Source organism: Leptinotarsa decemlineata, unplaced genomic scaffold (genome assembly GCF_025532065.1).
Source record: "Leptinotarsa decemlineata unplaced genomic scaffold, Ldec_3_MD MMD2_tig00026347_RagTag_RagTag, whole genome shotgun sequence".
Classification (NCBI taxonomy): domain Eukaryota; kingdom Metazoa; phylum Arthropoda; class Insecta; order Coleoptera; family Chrysomelidae; genus Leptinotarsa; species Leptinotarsa decemlineata.
Genome location: NW_027412698.1, coordinates 2,341,445 through 2,368,908, shown reverse-complemented (window position 1 = coordinate 2,368,908; position 27,464 = coordinate 2,341,445). Strand labels below are relative to the sequence as shown.

Below are 27,464 nucleotides of genomic sequence, written 5' to 3'. Positions count from 1 at the left end.
AATTTCATACTGTGCGGAAAGAACCAGAGAAAAACACAAGTAGGGAGAAAGTAACGAATTGGATCCAACTGAATATCAAGACGAATTTAATTTAACTACCATTGAAAACCAACTGGAGTTAGGACAAAATAATATACAAATGATGAACCATCGGTACCGACAGAGCCTAATCTTGAAGATCTAGACCGGGAATATTTTGAATGGAAGAGAAATGGAAAAGACAGGTACAAAAGATATTGAAGAAAGAAAAGACGATAGAGAAAAAAAAAAGAAACCTGTAAGAAAGTAAAATGAAAAATCGAACAAAAAGAACATTGTTGAATGTGTATCGAAAATGGAAAATGCAGAAGTATCGCAAAGCATGCAGCGTGTTACAAAAAACTTGTTTCAAAACGAGTCCAGGACACAATCAAATCAAAAACTCAATCAAAACACACAGTCGTTCACACTGAAAAATTCTAATTCCATAAATATCATTTCCGAAGTTATTTTCAACCCCAATGAAGAATACCCTTTGAAAAATCTGATAAAAGAAGTTGGGATATCGGAGGAGCTTAATATCAAGATAATCTGTTGGACAAGCTATATTTGCGCAAATAATCTTTCACAAATTATTTTGGAATCAAGTGCCAGGAATTGCCAGATCTTACCATATTCAATGTATGAAAAGACACAACTTACATCAATCAAATTCTGCAATTTTCCATTGCCAAACGTGTTTGAAAACAACAAATTGTATAAATCTTATCTAATCTAATGAAATCCAGAATTAATGACTCAACTATATATTTATTAGCACTTTGATATTCACTCACTTATGTTTTAGAGTTCCAAAAAAATTGGTAATTATGGGCCAATAACTACAATATCACATGGCCAATCTCTGTAGTATAGCGGCCAATTACTGTGGATTCGAATATTTTCATTTTGGGACGTTCAAAATATGTTTTTGTTTATTATCAGAATGATCCAAATGTTTTTAAGGAGAAGTTCAAAGTTTACTCTATAAATCAAAACATAGTGAATTGCGTTTATGATCAAATATGACTTCTGTTCATATTTACAAAAATGACAGACCTTAAAGGGCCAATAACTACCCCAAAATACCCTAGACCGATTACGCATTTCAGTATTCAAATCTATATAGGGCTTCATCCAACATGAATGCTTGAACCTCAATACTATATGTGTGTTCATCACTAACAAGCCATGATTGACAGCTTGCTGTAAGTTTCTATAGTGAACAATATATTTTCTTTTATCGTTTAAATTTGGAATTAATTTGGGAACTTTTGAATTTGATATGGTTCATTTGGATTATAATTCGGTGAAATTGTATTGTTTGCTTTATGTTTCCTTTCACTACATTGACTGATTCCACCGCGAATACCTTTCTGAAAGAAGTGAACTATATCAATGTCAGTTAGTAATTCTAATTCAATATTTAGTATATTTCAACATGGCATCCCATGATAATCCTGGTGCGGTGAAGTAATGTGCCGGATCCAATTTATATTTATCAACAGATATATTTCTAAAGTTTTAAAAATGTCACATAATAGTTACACATCTGACTTTAAATATAAATCAGAATATTCACCCAAATTCTGACATTCGAACAAATTCCAAACAAGTTGAGCTCTCCCATAATCATTATCTGATATATGTTCACAATTGAGTTTATCATAAAAATTGAATTTTGGTTGGAAGTCTTGGATGATTCAGTTTGTCGATGTCATCAACAAAATTATAGGGAAATACACCTTTCTTTCTCATTAAATTGAAATTTTCAATTTGTGGGAAATGTTTGCGCATCTCGATACACTGATCAGATGTTAAATTGGCTCCTAAATTCTCCAAAGAACTAGGCATGAATCTGAAACTATCAATGAATCTCATTTTCAAATAATTTTTCTTCACCCTACCATCTTTATTCCGTATAGGAATGTGTATAGAGATGTTTTGTGAGAGAGATATATTTCTCATTAGTTTGTGGGATGACATCCACTTTATCTTTACTTGACTTTGAATTGGTTGATGGTGTTGTAGTACTCAAGTGATTACAATCATTTATCTTATAACGCAATAGTAATTGCTCATTGGAAAAATATAATAAACATCCATCACAAAAATATTTCTTATGTTCATGAGCTGATAATTGGCTTGAAACTTATCTTGAAAGATTTTTGATCCAACAATAATGACTATTACCGAAATCATCTGTGATAAGTAACAAATTGACATGTCTCCTAAGTCTTCTCTGAGAGTAACGTAATGGTCCAATTAATTCATACACTATTTTACCCCTTTCGAATTTACTTTCTAAACCGTACACATTAACTGAAATATCATTCTTGTCCTCAAATTTCACAATATCCTCCAAATTTACCGAAAATTCATATCTGTTACATCTATGACAGTATTGAAATGTGGATATGATGAAACTTCTGACGTTCTATCGATTGCAGCATGTAGTGCTGATGTGATAGCCCATGCAAAACAATGCTGATCTTCATTACGGACATTAACCACGGCCTTCCAACGCTCTATATATTCAGGTAGCTTCAAATATGAACATCCACTCAGCGGGCTGTATTTATTGATGTTCACCTCCAGAAACATGATTTTTTCACAAGTCCAACCTCAAATACAAATCAAAATTACTGATACATCCAATAACTTGATAGAAATGCTTACCTGAATCACGTTCCTGAATTCTGTTGTTTAAGCGATAATTTCATTTCGAAATCCATCAAATAAGGAATTCAAATCAGTAGATTGGTCAACTGTTCTATTCTGAGAGTTAAATGATTTGGTTCCCTTCAGTTCTTGCGTTTGCAGAATATAACTCCCAAATACTTTCATATTCACTTTGATGATTTTGAGAACCCTGATAGCTGATTCCAATAATTCAATAACTTTCTGCCTGATTTCGTTAAAGAATAACATGTAATCGGTGGAAACAATGGAAATCTGCACCCTGTATGTAGCAATCCAACGCTTGAAAGCACTATTTATAATTTCAAGACCATCACTGAATTGTACACATGCATTATTCTTATGTTGCAGACTTCTATTGGGAGAATTCACTTGAATCAATGGAATCGTCACATTACAACAATTACATGTGTACATAGGTGTTGCAGCGTCATCTAATCTCACTTGTTTCACTGATGGACCTCCTTGGCAACTCTGGAGCTGATGACGACGAAGGTTGTCACTACGAGTAAAAGATTTACCGCATTCACAAGAATACATTTTCTATGATATGTTCTCACTAACTCACTCGATGAAAACTGACATAACCAATACTCGCCCGCTTCTTGAATAGCACAGTCCTCGCCGCCTGCGCATCACCATCGGGAGTGTGGGTAGAGTCATGCTTTACGTCACTGCCATCACCACATCGAGGGAGGTAAGAGCACATCGATGGATACGCATTACTCAACCACCCGCCTTGGAGTGCACATCTAGCTCTCCTACCGTTGAACGGTTGCTGCTGGGGTAGAGCGATGCGTTACGTCACAGCCTTCTCTAAATCGAGAGAGGTGAGGGCAGACCGATGAATACGCATTACTCAGCCACACGTCGTGGAGTGAATATCTTGCTCTCTTACCGATGAACGGTTGCTGCTGTGTCGTCACACCACTACTAACTTGATGGAACATTCATTACTTGGAGGATCTTCGAAGTATGTTTGTACATAGACAAGCACATGATGAAACCCTGTACCGTACATTCCCACACACACACACACAGTCTCATATGAAAAAAAAATCACCAGACACTTCAAGGTCACATTGCCTTGACTTCACTAAACAACAACAAGAAAAAGCAATTATTACGTCATAGTTGTGGGGGGAGGCTTAGAACCGGCTCAAATCTCCTACTGTACGAATAGAATAAGAAAAAAATATCCGATTAATTTCATTTGTCGATATAAAAAATCAATAACAATTTACAGTTGTTTTTTTTTATTCATAATGCACTTATCTAACCATTTTTAAAATTGAACAATCTTTAAACTTCTTTTCGTATTTTGAGAACGCATCCAATAATTTTAAAACTCCATAGCTTATCGATGAGATTCATATTTTTTTTATAAATATGAAGAAGTAGAAAGCCAAAGCTTCTCTCAACTAGTACTTGATGCATCAGATTGATGTATGAGTAATTGTTTGTGCAATGGGACAATCCCACGAAGACTGTGGTCGCACATTATAAACGAAGTCTCACGAAAGCTTTCTGATAATCTACAGATTAACTGTCAACAACTGACAGCGGAAACTGTGGATCATTTCTAATCCGAATAAATAACTGTTTAATACCCACAACACAACTTTGACACGGAAACTGTGTTTTGAAACTTTTTTAATTCAAATACTGTAAAGAATTTATAAACGCCCTAAGAAGCCATCTTATGGCGAAACACGTGTTTCGTTTTGAGAATCTGTTAGGTGAATATCTCACACTGAAGTGATTTTGAATACATAAACTTTGAAACATTTGAAATTTACAAAAATCAAAGTTGTTAGCATGTGTTAAAAGCGAAAAAATATACGTTTCTGATTCGGTAAAAACATAAAGTTCGTACAACACTTTTTCTTTCTTTGAATTATTTTATTTTTTCATAGTCGAACAATTTTACATGCAAATATATAAATTTTATGTAAGTCCAGTTACTGCGCTGGTGGAAGACGAATCAAAATTCTGTAAAGAATTTACACACGCCCTAAGAAGCCATTGTATGGCGAAACACGTGTTTCGTTTTGAGAATCTGTTAGGTGAATATCTCACAATGAAGTGATTTTGAATACGTAAGCTTTGAAACATTTCAAAATTACAAAAAATTAAAGTTGTTAGCATGTGTCGAAAGCAAAAAAATATACGTTTCTGATTCAGTAAAAACATAAAGTTCGAACAACACTTTTTCTTTCTTTGAAATACTTTATTTTTTCATAGTCGAACAATTTTACATGCAAATATATAAATTTTATGTAAGTCCAGTTACTGCGCTGGTGGAAGACGAATCAAAATTTCACAATCCATGATGATTGTGATGAACAACAGCATGATGAGGCTGTTGTTCTCCTCATAAGAGCACACTAAGGAAACTTAATCACCTTGATGATTACTTCTGCCATGATTCCAACTAACGAATCGTAGGAATATAATAGTAGTGGTAAGAACACTGACACTATCAGTTGAACACAATCAAAACACTTTTACAACTGGGTCCATGTTCCTGGAATATCTTATATATGCTTGTACAACCCCCTCCTGTGTCATTAGAGTACCTGATTACCAGAACCAACCCTGAGCACAAATACCAACCATAAGATTACAAAAATAGGAGTATATTGAACCCATTCGCAATGCAGCAGAATCGTTCGAAAATTTGGGAGTATCATAGAATGAAAACAATCATATTCAAACATTTCACTACATTACTGAAAATTTTTCACAACACCAAACTGCTATTTTACCACCTCGACACCTTCAAGAGGAAGAGGAAGCTCAGTAAATTAGTATGCCAAACTAGTTCTTTATAGTAGTTTCATTGCTCAGTAACCAACTAGATACGTGCTTTGAGACTTACGCGGGTATAAAAATGAAAAAAACAGTTTCTGATTACCTTATCTTGAAATAACAAAATATATTTTTTCAAATGATAGCTTAACTTATGGTGATTTTGGCAAGAGTTGCAAAACTTTCTTGCATTTCGATTGTTTGAATTTGATAGCTGAAAAAATGTAGGGAAAAAGTTAGTGATGTGCCGATGTGTTAGCGGTTTTATTCAAGTCAGACTCGATTCCTGCTTTAGAACTCGCCTACTCGAATACCAATTTATTTTGATTCGAGTACGCCAGATTCGATTCCGGTACTCGAGTTAGGAAGCATCGATTCGTACTCGCTAACCCGAGTCCAACTGACTCGAGTCTCGTATTCGAATGTGTTAACTCGCTTGTACAAGCGTTTCCAATCGTACTAATAAAATAAGTAGTATAGCTAACGTGGTTCTAGATACAATGGTAACCATGCCATCGAGCTGTCCATCGATAGCGTAAGGGGTGCGGTTGTTTGGGATGAAGAAGTGTGTCAAAAAGGCCTTGTTGGCGAAGAACAATGGTGTTGACAATGTGTTCTTGAGCAACCCTTGTTCTTGTAGATCGTCAATGACCAGAGGGTTGTAAGAGATGGTCAATGACCAGAGGGTGTTGTAAGAAGAGGCCTCGGCTGGTGTAGATTAGCCGTGTCGTATTAGAGACCTTTTGGCTCAGTGAATCGTCTTCGGCCAACCCTCTTCGGCCAACCCTTTTCGGGCAACCCCAGTTCGGAAACCCTCATCAGGCGACCCCTTTTCGTTAAAGCATGTACCCAGGCGTACGCCAATGTGTTTTATTCGATGACTTTGTCGGTGCGCCAGTTGACCTTGAGACAACTTTGTTGCAGTTAATTAGGATATTTTCGTTGCATTTCGTTGGAATACTTGTTGTTTGCCTGATAATAAACCAGATTAGCTGACCTTAAGGTCATATGTATAAGTAAACATGAATACTTTGTTGCACTTAATTAGGATATTTTCGTTGCATTTCGTTGAAATATTTGCTATTTTACTGATAAAAAACCAGATTAGCTGACCTTAAGGTCATATGTATAAGTAAACATGAATACTTTGTTGCACTTAATTAGGATATTTTCGTTGCATTTTGTTGAAATATTTGTTATTTTACTGATAGAAAACCAGATTAACTGACATTAAGGTCACATGTATAATTAAACTTGAATACTTTGTTGCATTTCGTTGGAATATTTGGTGTTTCACTGATAATTAACCAGATTAGCTGACCTTAAGGGTCATATGTATGATTGAACATGAATATTGTGAAAAAGGAAATACGTAATTTATTAACGTTTATTAATTAGTAGGTATTCACAATGTATGGGTTATTTTCAAAAATTCATCTTTTTTAGACGACAATAAGTATACATAACAAATTTCTGGTAGAGCTAAATATTTTTTGAGATTAATATTTGCATATTCATAAAAATCTTTTACAGTTGTCCACCAGAAACCTCTGTAAGTTATGGATGGTTTATGAAATTGTTCAATGCTATGATGTCCGCACATTAATCGGCTTTTGAATGGAACAATGGGATGAAAGTTTTCGTGTGATCCAATAACGTATCCGCACCTATACTTTTTTCCTTTGTCCTTACATGTTACCGTAGAATCTGAAAAAATGGAAGAATAATTACAAAAATGTTTGAGGAATATTGTTCGTTTATCTTACATAACGGTATTGATTTTTCAGAGTAGAAAGCTGGATATTCATTCAAAATAATCGTATCTAGATGTACTTCCATTAATAAAAAGCTACCATTTTTCCAACTTGTATGGTGTATTGATATAAATAACTTTGAAGTTAGGATGTTGCAAATTTGTGAAAGTAGAAGAATAATGTACAACAAATACATATTTTTATCGTTGTGCGTGTGTGTGTGTTTCTTTGAAAGCAACTCGATTACTACTACACGTAACAGTTGTATTAGGGATGTTTTATACCATATACGTCACGTGAAATCTGTTCAACTATACATTCTAAACATAATATATTCGGATAATTTGTTTCTCCCCCACATTTAGTACACTTATATTTCACTGGTACAGGCATAATGATGTTAATGATGCTATTGGTTACTTACGAATGACTCCACGATTGTCTGCATAACGTTTATCAATTCTCAGATGCTTCGGTGATTATAATTCAAAAACGGTTTTCTTTTTGCAATTTTCACAATACTGTCTTGTACTTCTTTTCGATACTTCCTTATTGTCTTTTGGAGTATCACACAGTTTGCAAAATAATACGTTTTTAATGGATTCTTTCGTTTTAAGGTTTATATTTTTTTTCTTTTTTCTCTTTACAGAGTTGTAGTAAAGTTTTTTCCATATCTTCACATGCTTTCAATAAAGTGTCCTCGAATAAATCGCTAAAATTCATCTTTTGATTTTCACTGAAACAGAAAGTGTGCAATGTTGGAGGTCAAAAAATTAAATTCCTCATGTGGTTGTTGAATGAATAATGAACAGTTGAAGCGGTTATGATGGTTATGCTGTCAGTTGTTGTCTCCTCAACTGACTTCTCGAATCCCTCTCGTTCCTTATTCTTTGTCTATAGGACCCAGAATCCCGACGTTGATGACAGGGTGGGCAAAAGTTATATTCTGATGAAAAACTTTCATAAACTCTCAAACATCTCCTGTCATTACACCGATACTTTGAAGGACCATTGACTTGAGGAAGTTCGTTTCCATTAGTGCTACTAATAATATTTTCCTGGATTGCTTTGTTCATATTGCTCTGTAAAATCACAAATCAATCGGAAAAAGAACTCAAGATAGAAACGTTTTTTTCCATTGTGTTAAAATATAAGTTGTAAGTTAATCAATTGTAAAAATGAATATTACAAGTGTGGATTAAATTTTGAAACCCCAAGGCAATGTATCACTTGATAAATAATTTACAATTCGTTTGTCATCGAAAGGAGTTAATGCAACTTTTCTTTGATTTATTGTATATACCTCATGTTTTTTACTACGAATCAGATTTTCCGTTACTTCAAAATGTTCATTTCCGAATAGACAATCGTAGTAATTTTGAAAATTTATTGTTTTGAGAGAGGCTCTGGTGACACCTTTATCTATTTTAATTATCAAATTTTCCCCGTCATTCTCTCCATGTTCTACTTTTATCGCATACATTTCCGACTTTAAGCCAATGAACTCTTTCATAATTCTTCCATTGTTTTCGTCTTTCATCAAACCTAAAACTTTTTTATTTACCAATGGAATTCCGAATTGTCCTCTTTGATATGTGCAAAAATGTCATCGGTGAAAAAGTGGTAAATCAATGAATCAGTATCTGTATACAACAATTTCGCATTTTCATTGAATTTAGGTTTGATATAATTATAATGAAAGTCATATAAAATAATTTTTGAAATTTCCAAAACACTGAAACCCACATAATTGGGTTTATTCAGTTCTATATTGACTCTTTTCATTTCAATGATTACCATATCATCATCAAAAATGGTCAAACTATGAAAATTCGGTTTTGATATGTGACTTTTTGCTCCGTATCTACCCTCCCACTTAGTACATAATTTAATATCTTTATATTTACGACAGTTTTCTATTGTTTTCCCAAAGATACTATTGTTCATTACCTTATAAAAAATTTTCTCAAATTCATTTTTACTGTTTTGTCTTAACATCGTATTCAAATCAATATAAGTTTTTAACCATGGTATTTGTTTAAATTTCAAAATTTCATGAACTCTGCTGATTTTGAGACCTAAACTGACTGCCTGTTTCAAATTTCTATAATGGATAACATAATTTTTTTATCGAAAAGTGTTGTTAACAATTTTGGATTTTTTGATGATGATAAGGGTGGAATCATTTTTTGAGGACATAATGGAAGATCTTTATGAACATTTTGAAGTTCTACAGGATAATCTAAGTCAACTTCTAATATGTAACCATATTCAGAATCATTAGGTGTATTAAATATATCTTCAGAATAGAAATCAGTATTATTTTTCCATTCTGATAATTCTGATTATTTCTGATATATTCTGATAATGCTGTACCATACAAGTTATTAACATCGTAGTACATGAGATATGATGAGGGTTGATCAGGGTTAACTCGTTTTTCATGTAAATATTATTAGCTTTACCATATCTATTGCTACATTGAGATATTCCTCCTCTTATACCCCTTTCAATAAACATTAGCTCATCTACATCATCTAATAATTCCAAAGTAACCTTTGAAATGTTTAAACAACTTGCATAAGCTAGACCTGGTGCAGTGTAATATTTCAAACATTCCAAATCGTATGTTTTCATACATACTTTTCGAAATTTTTCAAAAACGTCAGCCAAAAGTAATACATCTGTTTTCAAATATAACTCCATATATTGTTGTGAATTTTGAATTTCAAAAGTATCCCATACTTTAACAGCGTGTGAATACTCATCTTCTGTTACACCACACTTTCTCAATTTATTGAAAAAGCATTCGATCGGTGGTAATTTGTCAATGTTCATTTTATCCCAACTATCAAAATAATCATATGGAAATATACCTTTCTTAGATAAAAGTTTAAATTCCTCTTGATTTTTACAGAAACTTTTTGTGATTACCTTTTCTGAATGATTTAAATATGAACTCAATTTATCTAGACTACTTGCCATGAAACGAAAAGAGTCTAGGAATCGGTATGTTATACTTGTATTGTCAATTTGTTTACTAAATGATATATATTTTTCTTTATTTACTGGTAACAATCTGACAGCACCAGAAACCTCTTTCGGTAAAGCTCTAATAATGAAATGGCTATCGTAACCAGATAAATTATGAAAAAACAACAGGTATCATATTATCATTCTGATAGTTAATGTTGCAAGGGGTGGAATGGGCTGCTCCACGAAATTTTCCAGATATATGACAATGGTCCTTAAACCTTGATCTGATCCTCTGTGAATGGTTTTAGACAAATATGACAGTTAGTGGCTGAATCGAAATCGTGTTTTTGTTGAGGTGATAGCGGAATCATTGGAACCACATTGAAAAATACTGGATTTAATTCGAAAGCTAGCTGTTGTAAACGTTTGACGAACCAGCTGATACAATCGTTACCAGTATATAATTCGAATTTTTATTTTGAATTGTCGAAAGTACACAATAAGTAAAATGCTACACTACATGGAATATGTTTTTGAAATATTCGAATTTTCTTACTAGGTTTCACATCCTCATATTTTTCCAAAATGCTTTCAATGTCTGAATAAATCACAAACGGTACGGGTTCTTTATTTTTGAAGTCTGTGAAAGATAAATTTTTTTTTTCAGATGGTAGAGTTATTTTGGTTTTATTCATTTTTCTACCGGTGAATATACACTGTGTCCGTAAAGTATGGAACAAATTGATTTTTAGCTAAACAGGTCATTTAAAGAAATAATCCTGAAACACGTCGATTTTTGATGTTAATTTACCGTATTTTAAAATAATAATCTAATATACAGGGTGAATTACCTTCGAGTAATGACGTCACCGTCATTTTTTTTAAATGGAACACCCCCATTTTGTCTCAATTTTCGGATTACTCTAGCTGAGCTGATTCCAAAAATGTATCACATGTTGATTCCAATTGGTACAGGGTGGACAAAAATACAGTAGTTGTGTGTTGTAACAAAGTAACGCGTAACATTCTTTATTAGGTAAATTAACAATATTATCAAAAATACTTATTGTCTAGCGGACAGAATATGCTGGAATACATGACTTTATATTGAATGTTCGAACTGCAGCCCTTGCTGTATTTGACAGTAACCCAAACGGTGTACAAATTCTTATTGAACCTTGTGTATGGTTTCTTGCGTAATATTGTTTATTTCTGTTCGAATTTTCACTTGTACATCTTCAATATTTGCTGGTTTCTTTTTATAAATAACATTCTTCAGAAGGCCCCACAGAAAATAATCCAAAGGATTTAAATCTGGTGACCTCGCTGGCCATTCAGTGGGTCCACGTCTACCAATCCACCTGTTCGGAAAAATTTCATCTACGTACCTTCTAACATCTACAGCATAATGTGGAGGTGCACCATCCTGTTGAAACCATAAACTTTCATCAAAACCTCCAGGATTACGTCTGCTGGGAAATAAATTACGTAAAGTAGGTACGAGATACTCCCTTAAAAACTCAAGGTACTTTGCCTCCTTTAAATTACCTTCGATAAAGTAGGGTCCAATGATTCAATTTCGTACAATTCCAGCCCATACATTTACCTTTTGAGGGTATTGTGTATGATGCTCACGCATCCAGTAGGGGTTTTCTTTTGCCCAGTATCTACAATTCTGACGGTTAACCTCACCATTTAACGTGAAAGTGGACTCATCAGAAAAAATAACGTTTTGTTACAAGAGAGGGTCTCGGTGACATTTATCCATCATTTCTTCGCAAAATTGGAGTCGTCAATCGGGATCATCTTCGTTTAATTCTTGCACAAGTTTGATTTTATAAGGATGCCATTTTTCAAGCTTCAATAGTTTTTGTACCGTTTTTTGCCAACACCGATTTCGCGACTAACTTTACGAACAGAATTGTGCGCATCTTCTTCAAAACTCAGTAAAACATCTAATGCTGTATCAGCATTTGCAGGGGGACGACCTGATTTGCGTACATTTGCAACCGCACCAGTTTTTCGAAATTTCGTTTTCAGCTTACTGACTGTTGAACGCGTTATAGGTCTTTCTGGATATTTATCATTAAACAAATTGCACACTTCCATCTGAGTTCGCGATCTGTCTCCATACCCAATCATCATAAGTATTTCAATTCTTTGTTTTACACTTAACTCCATTTCTACTTCCAATTAAATCTAAGCAATCATTCGAATATTCACGAATACCAAAAATATTGTAGTACTAAACTGTCACTGAACATCAATAAATTACTAAACAAATAATGATATTTCACAAAAAACTAGACGACTATGTTTTTTATAAATGTAGATAAGAAATAATTTCTTTCATATTCTGTCTGCTAGACCACAAGTACCAAACATGTTTGGAAACAGCTCATTTTTATTACTCTAAACATGTAGCAAACTACGGGGTGTTACATTTAAACCAATTGCCGCTAGACATAAGTATTTTTGATAATATTGTTGATTTACCTAATAAAGAATGTTACGCGTTACTTTATTAGCGCACACACAACTACTGTATTTTTGTCCACCCTGTACCAATTGGAATCAACATGTGATACATTTTTGGAATCAGCTCAGCTAGAGTAATCCGAAAATTGAGACAAAATGGGGGTGTTCCATTTAAAAAAAATGACGGTGACGTCATTACTCGAACGTAATTCACCCTGTATATTAGATTATTATTTTAAAATACCATAAATTAACATCAAAAATCGACGTGTTTCAGGATTATTTCTTAAAATGACCTGTTTAGCTAAAAATGACTTTGTTCCATACTTTACGGACACAGTGTATGGTTGTTCAATACTTCCTGTGAATAGAAATGGTTGAGACATTTGGTACAATAAAACTTTTTGTGATTTATGTCACCACTTTGTCCACACAACAACCGCGTCATGTCTTTTATTAGAGCAAAATGATAAATAGTTTTGAAATTATTCACATTTTCATCTAAGTCCATCAATTCCTCTTCATCACATGAATCAACATCATCGAAATCATGTTCGGTTTGAAGTATTAATAAATTAATTGTTGTTAAAAATTCAAGATTACTCAAACGGATAGGAACGATTTCCTTTTTTTCAATACCGAAAACGTTTATTGACATATTATTCATTTTCTCAAAATTTGTTATATCTTTAATTTTGAGTGGAAATTCAATCCCTTCATATTTCAATATATTAGAAAAATGTGGATATGATGATTTTTTACAGACATTAGTTGCACATGGATGAAGAACTGCCACAATAGACCAAAGAAAACAGTACGGATCATTATTTTGAATGTTAAGGACAGCCTTTTTATTTTGAATGAATTTAGGTACTTCAATATATGTGGAAATACCTACATTTATTGGTGTATAGTTATTAAGGTTCACCTTCAATTGTAAAATTTCATAAAGACTCTAACCGCTGTCTTTTGAATGCGCGCTATTTCCATAATTTAGAGGTCATCTTTTATATGATTATGTAAATCATGAACTTTAAACGTCTGTTTATGGCAATGAATTTCTTAATGGAAAAACTACATCACGTAATTGATACATGATAATGCACTCGCAAATCATGAACTTTACACGTGTGTTATGGTAACGCGGTATTGATATTTATTAATAGAAAAATTATATCACGTACTTGATACATGATAATGCACTCGTTTATCATTGCATGAACAACATACGTTCGATGTTATTCATTTTTTTCAGCACAATTTCACAGTATAAATTGACGGATCTATGTCTTTGGAAAATCATTCTAGTTACGAGTGAATCGATACAACAACAAAAATGTCAACTATTCCGACAACTTTAATTATCAATATTACAAATACAAAAATGTTGCCCGTCAATATGGCAATGGTGGTGCTTAAACAATTATTCAGGTAAGTCATTTTCAAATAATAATATTACTTGTGTTTGAACAATTTTTCATATTGTTATAGATATGGTGTGAAGCAGATCGTAAAAAAATCTGAGGACTGTATTTTAGTATATTTAAAATACAGTCCGAAGATGGTTACTTTGACTAAGAAATTTGGTAATTTGCCAGTGAAAGTAACCCGGGCAATGGCTGAAAATGAACAGGAATTGGGGTTTCTGGAAACAGCAGTGAAACGGTTCAATTTCAATATACAAGATGATGATGACGTGGACGCTATTCCATCACCTCCACCACCAAAAAAGTTGAAGGCTTCATCATCATCATCAAAAGAAATTCTACCCCTTCCAACACGATCACTATCTCCTGTCATAATCGAAGATTTTGAAGAAGAAAACTCTCAACACCCTACTTATTTCCAAGAATCCCAAGATTTTTTGTGATTGTGAAAATTTCAATTATTATAGTAAAATAAACAAAATTGAGAAACATATTTTTTTATTTCTGCAATGTAGTAAATATCACATGTATAATAAGAATGTGTGAAAAGTAAATATTTCATTTTCTATAAGAACAAGAATTCAGAATTTATTTCTTACAGTGTGAATACCAATATTTCAATAAAAAAACATTTTCTAGTGCACAATTCAAACTGTTATTTAAATGATTCATACAATGGTGTGACTTGAGAAAACTTTTCAAATTTTCTATTGCAGGACATCCTTCTTCATACAAATCGGAAATTTCATTTTGAATGAGTTGACTTAACCATTTTTTCTTTTCACAACCTTTCACACTTATAACAGCATCAAAACCAACACAATTATTGATGAACTCCGAAATTTGTTCGTAGTTGATGGTTGCTACTGTTGTTGAACTTTGCTCATGCTGCCATGACAATCCATGTAGATTATTTGTACACCAGTTCATATGTTTTTTCACATGAGGCATATATTGATTGATGCCTATTGGTAAATTAATCATTCGATGGTACCATACTCCATTTTCAACATTCAAAATTGCAATTTCTTTACATGAAAAATTTTCTTTACCATATTGAAAACCTTGCACATCGATGATAAACATGATACCACACTCAATGACACCGTAAAAATGAAGTAATATACTGATTCATACAGTATTTATAATACGAATGCTGATTACGCAATATTTCTCTTATCTATCCAACTATTATGTTTGTCATCGAATCCTAACCATTTAACGAAATTTTTTCCATTCTTTCTTTCAAGTACTTTTTCTACGAGATATATATCAGGATGTTTTACTTTTTGTAATTGCTCTTTGTAAAAACCTCCTGAAATATCTTGCTTTTTATCATCTTTCAATAAATAGGTTACAGGATTTGTCAATTGTACTTTTGCTATCGTGAAAATTTCTGTTGACCAGTTTGGAAAATATTTTTTATCGAAAATTCCTCGTAATTTAGATATGCGTACACGATCTCCTACTTTGAATTTATTATTGGAGTCAATTTGTTTGATATGATTGTAGGCTGTGTGAAGTAATTTATTTTCATCTTTTTTACTCACTTCAGCAGGTTTCATTTTAATGGTTCTATGAGTGGAATTGTTATATTTTTCCAAAATATGCTTCAATACATTAAGCCACTTATAGTTACCCTGAAAATTGAATTCTTTATACATCCAAGACTTCATTGTTCTATTAAATCTCTCAATTATTGATGCTTTCTTTCCACTGAACGTACTATAATCATTAACTTTATATTTTTCCATCAACTTCTTAAATTCTGAGTTGAAAAATTCTTTACCTGAATCAGTTTGTAAATTTTGTGGTGATTGTTTACGTAAAACTTCTTCCATAGCTTTGGACACAGCATTAGCTGTCTTATTCTTTAAAGGTAGTGCCCAAGCAAACTTCGAAAAACAGTTTATCACAGTTAGAATATATTTATATCCTTTATTCACTTTAGCATATGGTATCATCTCAACTAAATCATCTTAAAAAAGGTCATCGAAAACCTTAATGATTACTCTTCGTCTATTGAAATTGATTCGGGCTTGTTTATGAAGTTCTTCAACAATATCCCTTTTAACATCAGTTTGAAAGTTCATGGTATGACAGTCAGAAGAAAACTCAAGAATATTGATGAAATTTTATTAATACATACACTATATCTGTCATACATTTTTCATAAAACAATGGTACTCATTTTCTAATTCCTGGATCCTTTGGATTTTTGTTTCGATATATTTGATTTGGTGGTTTTGCTCTCCTCTTCTCAAGAATTCTGGAAGCTTTGATAATCAAACGGTTTGCTTCGGAAGACACTTTATGCTCTTCCATATCAGGACAAAGTTCTCTGATCAAATTTTTGGTATACTGGTCAATGTCAATTTGATCATATTGTTGTGTATTCATGTTTGAGATAAAACGTTATTAGTAACTAGAAATCCAATGAATCTATTTATACTTTTCTGTTATCAAAACAAGGAATAAGATTAAAATTTTCCAAGCTCTTCTTCTTCTTCTCGAAATCTTTGGTCGAAAATTTTTTGTCTATGTGATTTTTCTAGAATTGGATCCATAAAAGCTGAACTGCTCCGAATACGTCGCTGGAAGCGTGTTCGATCAATGGCAAAAAATTCCCAATAAGTTTTTCTTGCATTTCTATAGGCGAAACTCCAAGCAAATATGTAATGAACTTCATTTTTCTTTTCATCGAAAGTTATTCTATTATTACTACTCATCATAACTCACTCTAGAATTGTTTCACAGAATTTGTTAGTGGAGTGTATCTGACTAAACGATCGTGTGAAATCAAACAAAATGCTGATGTATTTGCAGGAATATTTTCACTGGCTTCGAAGTCGAGTCTTATATCTTGCACTCCTACCTTTAAGCTATCATTTTGTCTACTGCAATCAATAACAAATAGAGGTGCGATATCGTGAAACTTAGTCAATGTAAGACACGGCTCTCCAGAAGTTTTATAATAGTTGGATTCTTGAAATTGGGCGAAGAGCTCGTAAAGTAATGCAAACTGGTTTTTCTTGAAGTTCAAATTCATATTATCGTAAGGGTATACATCTGAGTTGAGGTGGAGTTTGATGTTGGTAATATTACAATGATCGAAATGACTAATATTTTTCTTGATCTGATTTTTCCTCTGAGTCTGAAAAGCTACAATGATGAATCGAGGTTTTTCCAATTGATTAGATGCTTTCACATTCCAAGAATGAGTCATTGTTTGTTGTAAAAGTGGATATTCGTGTAGTTCCCAGCTCCTGAATGCAATTCCTAAGTCACGTCCTTTTTCAATGTACTTGAGTAATCGCAATTTTTCTGTATCGGAAACTTGAACATGAGGAATTCTCCAGAGACTTTTAGTTAAATTAACTTTAGGTTTTTCATTATTCTTTGTTGATATTACAGAATTTACGTCACTACTTGTTCTAATGAGTACCAATTCTTGGCGAATGTTTACGATTATTTTCTTGAAATCTTCACAGAAACCCAAAAGGTGTTTCAGGGGGATGTAGACATTGAAGTATCCATTCGAATCGAATACTTTTGGATATTCCAAATGATTCCAACAGGCATTATCATATCTGTCACATTCGCTACTTGTATAAGAGATGTATCCTTTAATAGATGATGTTATACCTGGGTTCCTCACCCTGTCCACTACCGTGCCTCCTATCTCATATCTTATCTGATCGAACAGAAATGCCATACCATTATTCACAAAATTTAATGTTATACTAGGTTTATTTTCAGCATCAGTTAATCGTCCTTCGATATAAAGGTAACTTTGGGATGGCAATGTATAAATATCTTGAGTTTGAATAATAGGAATTCTAATTTCATCAGAATTATTGAATGTCGTATTTGCATAAGGTGGATGACTATGCATCTCGTAATTAGTTATAGAATCATCCATCAATACAGGTTCACCAATATTCAATGTATTAAAGCTCATTTTTGCGTTTTTTTCCTCCTTTTTCCACTATCTAGTATTTTTGTTTTTCTGCTACTTCTGCTGCTGCTGCTTCTGCCACCGCAAGAACACTTGAAAAATAATAAAATTTGTCTGAATCTTGAACTGATGTTGACTTTGAGGTTACACCAAAACTCGTAAAAAGTAGCCGTTTTGACACTTTGACACTTAAAGTACTCGAAAACCAAGTGAAAGAAGAAACTGTCGATTTTCTGATGTTAACCATTTAACAGCACTTCCTATAGTGACACATTTTCCAGGATCTTTATCAATTATACTATGTGCTGTTGTTGATGTTGTTGGAAAAGTTGTAATATTATATAAAAATACCATCAGAGCTGCTTTTTGAGATGAAGTCTTACTGTTATCGTTTCCTGTTGGAAATTGACTAAATTACCCTCTTGTTAATTTATTTTAAGGAAAACCTCATCGATATGTCTAGTGTTGATTGGTAAATAGATAACATTTGCAACTTTTTCAATAATTCGAAATCCACTTGGTACGGTGGGGTAGAACATATGTAACAAATGTACGGCACTGTCATTATTGAATGAATTCGTTATTGAATTGCATTCAACACAAATCAAATTTACTTTGGAGATATTGATTGGAAAAACCGATATATGTTTTCTATTCGGTTGTAATTTTTTTTCTCGAATCCTAATAGAGGTGTCAATGAGTTAGGTTTTTCTAAATGAATTGGTTTATTGGACATGATTTCATATTTCAAAGTATTTCGGTTTGCATACAATTTCAGATCGATACTACTCTCAGAATTTTCCTCTTCTTTGGTTATGATATTTGAAGTTTTCGCTTTGAGTTCTTGTTTCGTACTTTCTTTCGATTTCACTTCATTCAATTGCCTCATAATTTCACTCTCTATATCAGATATTTCATATGAACCAGGAGGAATCTTAATTTTTGTAGACCCAATATAAAAAATATTATTAGTCTCATCCACATTCGGTATTGTATTGAATGTTACAAAGTCAATCAATCCTAAAACATAATTCTTTGTATCGTCCAGTATGATAGGAGGATTAATTTTAGACGAGAGAATCGAATCTCGGCCTGATAAGGTGAACGTATATGAACACATGTTAAAGGTTATCTGTAGAATGAAGAGAAAACATTGATTGCATACATGTTTATTGAGAAAGAAATTTCAAACATAGTTGTCCGCAATTAACAGAATTATATGATTGATATACAGTATGATTATAATTAATGAGACAAGGTCCATCTGAATTGAAGTATATTAAAGCTTCCAGAGGTGGTCTCAGATTACCATAACTATCAAAATAAATTATATGAGAACCATTTTTGCGGTAGGCAGTCCAATGAGTCCCAGGTCCAGATTGTTTATCGAGATTTATTATTCCTCTTTCTTTTTTTTGGATTTTTTCGGTAAATTATCTCTCATATAGACAGATCTGAAGAATGGAATTTTTAAATCCTTTGCATACTTTATCAAGTCGATATTGGATAACGGACGATTATGAGGAATTTTTTCCATGTTTCGCCTCTCCCTCTCAAACGGTGGTACGATTCAAAAACAACCCCAAACCAGTTTTGTAAGGTCTTAAATAAAATCCTACCCCTAATGCAATAGATTCCATAGTTTCATTATGACGTTGAGCTTCTTCTAACTGATTTTTTGCAGATTTAGCATCAGTTACAGCTTTGGCAATTCCAGCTGCTCCCCCTGTTAGGGCACCGAGTGCACTCAACCCAGCAAAAATTGGAATCAAAGGAAGTATTCCACCTGTTTTGGGTATTCTCACAACACGTGTTGGTTTAATATTCAATTTTTTGCAGATTTCAAAGCTACCGTCACAGCTTCTCCTAAAGTCTTTGGTTTTTTACTGATGATCTGTTTTTTTATTTTTCGTGTCGCTGTCATGAAACACATCCCCTTTTTATTCCTACATTTCTTCACATTTTTTTTCTTCCTAGAGATATTTTTCCTCTCATTTTTAGATTGTTTTCTTTTACATTTTTTGACAACCATCTCGTTATGAATTACTCGATACACTGACAGATTCACCCTATTACAGTTAATATTTATATAGATATTATTTTCTTATTATCAACATTTTCAAACTCTTCTTCCAAATTTCGTTTTTTAGGATTCTGCTGCTGCTGCTGAGACATTTGTTCATTTATTCCTTCAATTGAGCCATTTTTCTGAATATCTGACTCGATTTGTTGCTCTAAATTTTTTCTTTTCGCAGATAATTTGGGTTTATTTTCTCTTGAGTTGATTATTCTCATTTTTTTTATCTAGGATAACAGGTATATCGTTGAGGAATTTTCTTTTAGTAGCACGCTTCAAGTCTTCTATTATATCAATATCCATAGGTTCATCTTCTTCTTTGTTATCGATAATAGGTCGTTTTCGTCTCAGTGACGGCGGCGGCAGACGTTTAGTCTTAGATTTTCTCTTATCAACTCAAATAATTTTATTTCCATTGCTACTGTTGAGAAGTTTTAAACACTCTTCAATATTCTTCGTTACATCTGTTAGTCGTTTATTCATTCCACTCAATAATTGAATACATTTTCTCTTGATATTAGCAGTTAAAGGTGTACGATTACGACGTTGCATATTAGATCTTTTCGCGTATAAGTTTGAAAGTTGACTGATTAAAATTCAGTTACCTCAAGTATTTTATTGGAAATAGATATGCAAGGTATTGAAGTTATTCCACAAAAAATTGCTCTACCAATCGAGAATAATATATTTGAAACAGAGGAAACATTCAAAAAGCATGGTATGCTATTCCCCTCTACAATAAGGTGTATAATTGTTGGACCTTCAAACTGCGGTAAAACAAATTTAATGGTGAATATGTTGGAGCATGAAAATGAATTGAAATTTGAAAATATATATGTGTATTCTAAATCACTTAATCAACCTAAATATAGGTACTTGGAGCACCTGCTTAAACCAATAAAAGGAATTGGATATTACGCATTCAGTGCCAGTGAAAATATAATGCATCCGTCTGAAGCTAATCCCAATTCGATTTTTATTTTTGATGATGTCGCTTGTGATAATCAGGAAGTTATAAGAGAAGACTTCAGTATGGCGAGACATGCTGCTGTCGATCCATTTTATTTGAATCAAAGTTATGCAAAAATACCCGAATTCGAGACAATGCCAATTGTTTAATCGCTTTCAAACAAGATGATCTAAACTTGCGACACATCTATACCGATCATGTAGGAATTGACATGACCTTCGATACCTTCAAGGTGATTTGTTCTTTATGTTGGAGAGAACCTTATGGCTTTATTACTATTTTTAAAGATTGATCTAAACTTGCGACACATCTATACCGATCATGTAGGAATTGACATGACCTTCGATACCTTCAAGGTGATTTGTTCTTTATGTTGGAGAGAACCTTATGGCTTTATTACTATTTTTAAAGATTGTTGTCTCAATAGGGATCGTTACCGCAAAGGACTCGATCACTTCATACACATTCAAGAATAAAAATGGAAACAAACCTCATTATCAGATTAATACCAGTTCAGACCTGTTGTAAACCAGTTCAAACCTGATAAAACCTGTTCATAAACGGTTCAAACCGGATCAAAACCAGTTCAGCAGACCTGATAGAAGCAGATAAAGTGTCGGTTCAACCTATTCAAATACCTGATCTATTCAAAACCTGATATAGACCAGTTTGACAATAAAAAGTGAAGACATAGAATTGAAAAAAAGACTCATTAATAAACGGAAAATTGTTGAAAGTAAATTGGAATTTTTGAAACATGGTGAATTACTACATGAAAGTATGTTCAATCCAATTACAAAACACCTGAAAAATATAGAGAATAAATTGCAAGACAAAATTCCTAAATTAGATGTTTCCCAAGATTCCTCGTCGATTATCAATGAAACTACTTACAAATTCAGAACCAAAAATAGAAAATGTTTCACATTCTGATCATGATGAACCAAGTGAAATCAAGCAATCTTTTGTAGAAAATATTCAGTCTGAAGATGAAGAAGAAGAAAGTCAATCATCTGGAGTTAATCGTCTGAAAGATATTACACAAACTTCATATATTGATTATTTAAATCAATATGATCCTCTTCCAATCACAAATATGGTGTACGACTTGATGAAAATACTGAAAAACTATCAATCGGTGATTCAAGACTGCACATTGATGGTCCAGATGTAATCGTTAAAAATAGAAGATATAAGGGTACACCCGGTCTATATGAATTCCTTTTCAAAAATAATCCTGAAAATTTCACCGAACAAGATCAACAAAATTATAAACAAATTGTTTTGAAAACGAATGCTCACCGGCGGCATTACCAACCAAATAAACAAATTGACGGTAGTAAATTGCAAAAATATAAAAATATACTAGCTCCAATAACTGGTATATCGGGAGAAGGTATGTTTATGGAAGCAAATAACAATAAAATAGATTATATTAGATGGGATGATCCAAACGAACTCTGCGACAGATTACGTTTACTACTACCCTCAAGGCAGGCAGGTCATTCAGGTCATCAAAATGAAATAAATTCCATTATTGAAGAACTGCGAGAAGCTAACATAATTGCATGAGAATTCAACAGAATTGATTAGAGAGAATGGGAGTCGAAGCACGTTTGCATTTGATACACGAAAAAAATTTCGAAACTTTTGAAAGTAGAATCGAAACTTTTCATAATTGGACATATGAATTTCCAAAAGATAAACTTGCTGATGCTGGTTTCATTTATACTGGTAAAGGTGATATTGTTGCGTGTCCGAAATGTCACATTGAAGGATTCGAATGGAAAATGGGAGACGATCCGCTGATGGATCACTTCAGATGGCAACCAGATTGTATATTTTTTGATGGAAATACATTGCTCTCTGGAAAAGAAACTCAAGAAAAAGGAGAAGAAAAACCACCCAAAGACAACGTTCCCACAAATTCAAGTAATATTTGAAAAATATGTTTAGGAAAAGAAATGAATATATTATTTGTACCATGTAAACATATAGCATGCTGCATTGATTGTTCTATCAGATGTGATAATTGTCCAGTTTGTAGATCATATATTGAATCATTTATAAAAATTTTTATTACATAAAAATAAAACATAAAAAACGTAGCAATGTTATTTTCATTATTACACCCTACTTGTTATTGTAAATCGAATGAAACCTTGTATTCATGAGGAATTACGTATTTTCCAATTCATTTACAAAAAATATCCATATTTAATCATACATATGACCTTAAGGTCAGCTAATCTGGTTTATTATCAGGCAAACAACAAGTATTTCAACGAAATGCAACAAAAATATCCTAATTATCAGCAACAAAGTTGTCTCAAGGTCAACATGCCGCACCGACAAAGTCATCGAATAAAACACATTGGCGTACGCCTGGGTACATGGTTTAACGAAAAGGGGTCGCCTGATGAGGGTGTCCGAACAGGGGTTGGCCGAAGAGGGTTGGCCGAAGACGATTCACTGAGCCAAAAGGTCTCTAATACGACACGGCTAATCTACACCAGCCGAGGCCTCTTCTTACAACACCCTCTGGTCATTGACCATCACAACCCTCTGGTCATTGACGATCTACAAGAACAAGGGTTGCTCAAGAACACATTGTCAACACCATTGTTCTTCGTCAACAAGGCCTTTTTGACACACTTCTTCACCTCAAACAACCGCACCCCTTACGCTCTCGATGAACAGCTCGATGGCATGGTTACCATTGTATCTAGAACCACGTTAGCTATACTACTAAAATCCTATTAATACGACATTTTTGGCTTTGGTACGATGTATAGTCGCCAGCACGTCAAGCTATACAAATATATCAAATTTCTGTAATCGATTTTGAACTTTATAGCGAAATAATAAGGTTGGTTTCCGTTTGGGAAAATTTGATGGGCTGCCCACCGTACGATCGTATATAAAAAATCAATAACAATTTACAGTTGTTTTTTTTTTCATAATGCACTTATCTAACCATTTTTAAACTTGAACAATCTATAAACTTCTTTTAATATTTTGAGAACGCATCCAATAATTTTAAAATTTCATTGCTTATCGATGAGATTCATATTTTCTTTTATAAATATGAAGAAGTAGAAAGGCAAAGCTTCTCTCAACTAGTACTTGATGTATCAGATTGATGTATGAGTAATTTTTTGTGCAATGGGACAATCCCACGAAGACTGTGGTCGCACATTATAAACGAAGTCTCACGAAAGCTTTCTGATAATCCACAGATTAACTGTCAACAACAACTGACAGCATAAACTTTGGATCATTTCTAATCCGAATAAATAACTGTTTAATACCCACAACATAACTTTGACATGGAAACTGTTTTTTGAAATTTTTGTGAAGTCTTCATCGTTTAGGTTTGATTTTTCAACTCGGTATATTTCTGAAAATACTATAGACGAGAATCGATATCACTATCAAGCCTCTAACAGGTCGTAGTGGTCGATCCCTTTCAAGAATCACGACTTTGAATAACTCGATAGTTGAGAGCCGATTATACTTATTTCGACCAAGTATTTTTTCATCCTGTTTCACCAGAAAAATATCCCTCCAGTAATGATAATGAAGAGAATGAATACGAGTCATCATTATCTAGGTTATCCGATTCATTTTATTTGTCGATATAAAAAATCAATAAAAATCTACAGTTGTTTTTTTTCATTCATTATGCACTCATCCAACCACTATAGTTACTCGACCCTTTTTGATGATAAAAAAAATATCGAGAGTAAGCTTATAAACTTCATGTGAAATCTTCATCGTTCAGGTTTGATTTGTCAACTCGGTATATTTCTGAAAAAACTAATTACGAGAATCGATATCACTATCAAGCCTCTGAATGGTCGTCAGTGATCGATCCCTTTCAAAAATCACGACTTTGAATAACCTGATATCGATAGCCGATAACACTTACTCCGAAGTAGTATTTTTCTCATCCTGTTTCACCAGAAAAATATCTCCTCAGGAATAATAATGAAGAGAATGAAAACGTGTCATTATCTTCCAGGTTATCCAATTAATTTTATTTGTTCATATAAAAAATCAATGACAATTTACAGTTGTTTTTTCTATTCATAATGCACTTATCTAACCATTTTTAAACTTGAACAATCATTAAACTTCTTTTCGTATTTTGAGAACGCATCCAATAATTTTAAAACTTCATAGCTTATCGATGAGATTAACATTTTCTTGTATAAATATGAAGAAGTAGAAAGCCAAAGCTTCTCTCAACTAGTACTTAATGCACCAGAATAATGTATGAGTAATTGTTTGTGCAATGTGACAATCCCACGAAGACTGTCGTCTCACATTATAAACGAAGTCTCACGAAAGCTTTCTGATAATCCACAGAATAACTGTCAACAACAACTGACAGCGGAAACTGTGGATCATTTCTAATTCGAATAAATAACTGTTCAATACCCACAACATAACTTTGACACGGAAATTGTGCTTTGAAACTTTTTTGATTGAAATACTGTACTGTAAGAAGCCATTGAATAGCGAAACACGTGTTTCGTTTTGAGAATCTGTTAGGTGAATATCTCACAATGAAGTGATTTTGAATACGTAAGCTTTGAAACATTTCAAAATTATAAAAAATTAAAGAACAACACTTTTTCTCTCTTTGAATTACTTTATTTTTTCATAGTCGAACAATTTTACATGCAAATATATAAATTTTATGTAAGTCCAGTTACTGCGCTGGTGAAAGACGAATCAAAATTTCACAATCCATGATGAGGCTGTTGTTCTCCTTATAAGAGCACACTAAGGAAACTTAATCACCTTGATGATAACTTCTGCCATGATTACACCTAACGAATCGTAGGAATATAGTAGTAGAGGTAAGAACACTGACACTATCAGTTGAACACAATCATCACTTCCATGATCCTGTAATATCTTATATATGCTTGTACAACCCCCTTCTGTGTCACTAGAGTACCTGTTGAGTACCTGATTACCAGAACCAACCCTGAGCACAAATACCAACCATAAGATTACAAAAATAGGACTATATTGAACCCATTCGCAATGCGGCAGAATCGTTCGAAAATTTGGGAGTATCAAAATGTTATTTGAGTTGCTCATAGAATGGAAACAATCACATTCAAACATTTCACTACATTACTGAAAATTGTATGGCGAAATACGTGTTTCGTTTTGAGAATCTGTTAGGTGAATATCTCACAATGAAGTGATTTTGAATACATAAGCTTTGAAACATTTGAAATTTACAAACGTATTTATCGTAAACACTTCAAGTCGCACATACTTGTTACGACCTGTTAGCGATAGAGTGAAAGTCTGCAGCATTCGATCGTGGGATAGTCGGCAATAAGCGATCAAACGCAACATGTTACGTTTATCGCAGATCGCAAACACTAAAAATGGAAGATTTCACTGAAAAATTAATAGAACACGTGAAAAAACATGTGTTGTATGATATGTCACATGCTGACTACAAGAATGTACGCATTAAAAATGAAGTAGCTTTTTTTTCGGACACTTGATGGTCATGTGCTTTCCATCTATACTTCCTAAACAATTGGGAAAGTGCCACAAGTTTCCATAACCCAAAATTGATTTATCCCATAACTCTTTTGTGGGCTCTGCCAAATAAATTGGCTGCAATCTATCCCATATAGCTTCGCAAACTTCTTCCACAATTATGGCAACGATTGGAAATCCTAATCGAAAGCTGCGACCAATTGTTTTATATGAATCGGCAATAGCTAAAAACTTCGAAAAAAAAAGTAGGTTTTAGAATTTGGTTTTCTTTGATTACTATAACAATATGTTTTTTTTTAATTTAGTTTGATAATGAAAATAGGCTCATGTTGATTAGGAAATGTTTTATTTGCAGGCGAGGACTTGAAAAAAAGCTGGAAAAACTTAAGAGATTGTTTCTCAAAGCACTTACGTTCCGAGAGAACCAGAACTGGGCAAGGGGCTGAATCCATTTGTCGCTATAAATCCTGGCCATGGGCACAGCACATGGAAGCTTTTAGACCTTTTTTGAAATTTGCGCAAACAGTCCAATATCGCTACTACTGATGGCAGCAGAAAGTCCTGAAGTAGTAGATGAAGGAATTGGACCAAGCAATACACAAAAAGAAGCTACAGAGAGTTCAGAAAACTTTAACAAAGCCAGTACTGGGACTACTGTACAATAAAGATCGGCACAAACTTCATATATTCGTGATTCAAGCCAGAAAAGAAAAGCGGGTGAAAATTCGGCAAAGAACAATTCATATGATGTTGACAAAAT

General features: G+C 33.3%; 1 protein-coding gene and 1 long non-coding RNA gene across 2 annotated transcripts; one reads left to right on the top strand and one right to left on the bottom strand.

Moving 5' to 3' along the window:
- Nucleotides 1-6,982: 6,982 nt before the first annotated feature.
- On the bottom strand, nt 6,983-8,410 carry LOC141486187 (uncharacterized). The gene is made up of 2 exons (XR_012467677.1): nt 7,708-8,410; nt 6,983-7,236 (listed from the first exon to the last, which is right to left on the bottom strand). It is a non-coding gene; the product is annotated as an uncharacterized lncRNA (long non-coding RNA).
- Nucleotides 8,411-13,840: 5,430 nt separating this feature from the next.
- On the top strand, nt 13,841-15,190 carry LOC141486228 (uncharacterized). The gene is made up of 2 exons (XM_074183958.1): nt 13,841-14,168; nt 14,229-15,190. Exons 1-2 carry the CDS (start codon nt 14,074-14,076, stop codon nt 14,605-14,607), a joined length of 474 nt encoding a protein of 157 aa, XP_074040059.1. The 5' UTR covers nt 13,841-14,073; the 3' UTR covers nt 14,608-15,190.
- Nucleotides 15,191-27,464: the final 12,274 nt, after the last annotated feature.

Bases quoted from the DNA above. Each gene is read 5' to 3' on its own strand.
- LOC141486228 (XM_074183958.1), top strand. From the start codon at position 14,074: ATGTCAACTATTCCGACAACTTTAATTATCAATATTACAAATACAAAA. The intron at 14,169-14,228 runs GTAAGTCATTTT...ATATTGTTATAG, and splicing joins GTGCTTAAACAATTATTCAG to ATATGGTGTGAAGCAGATCG.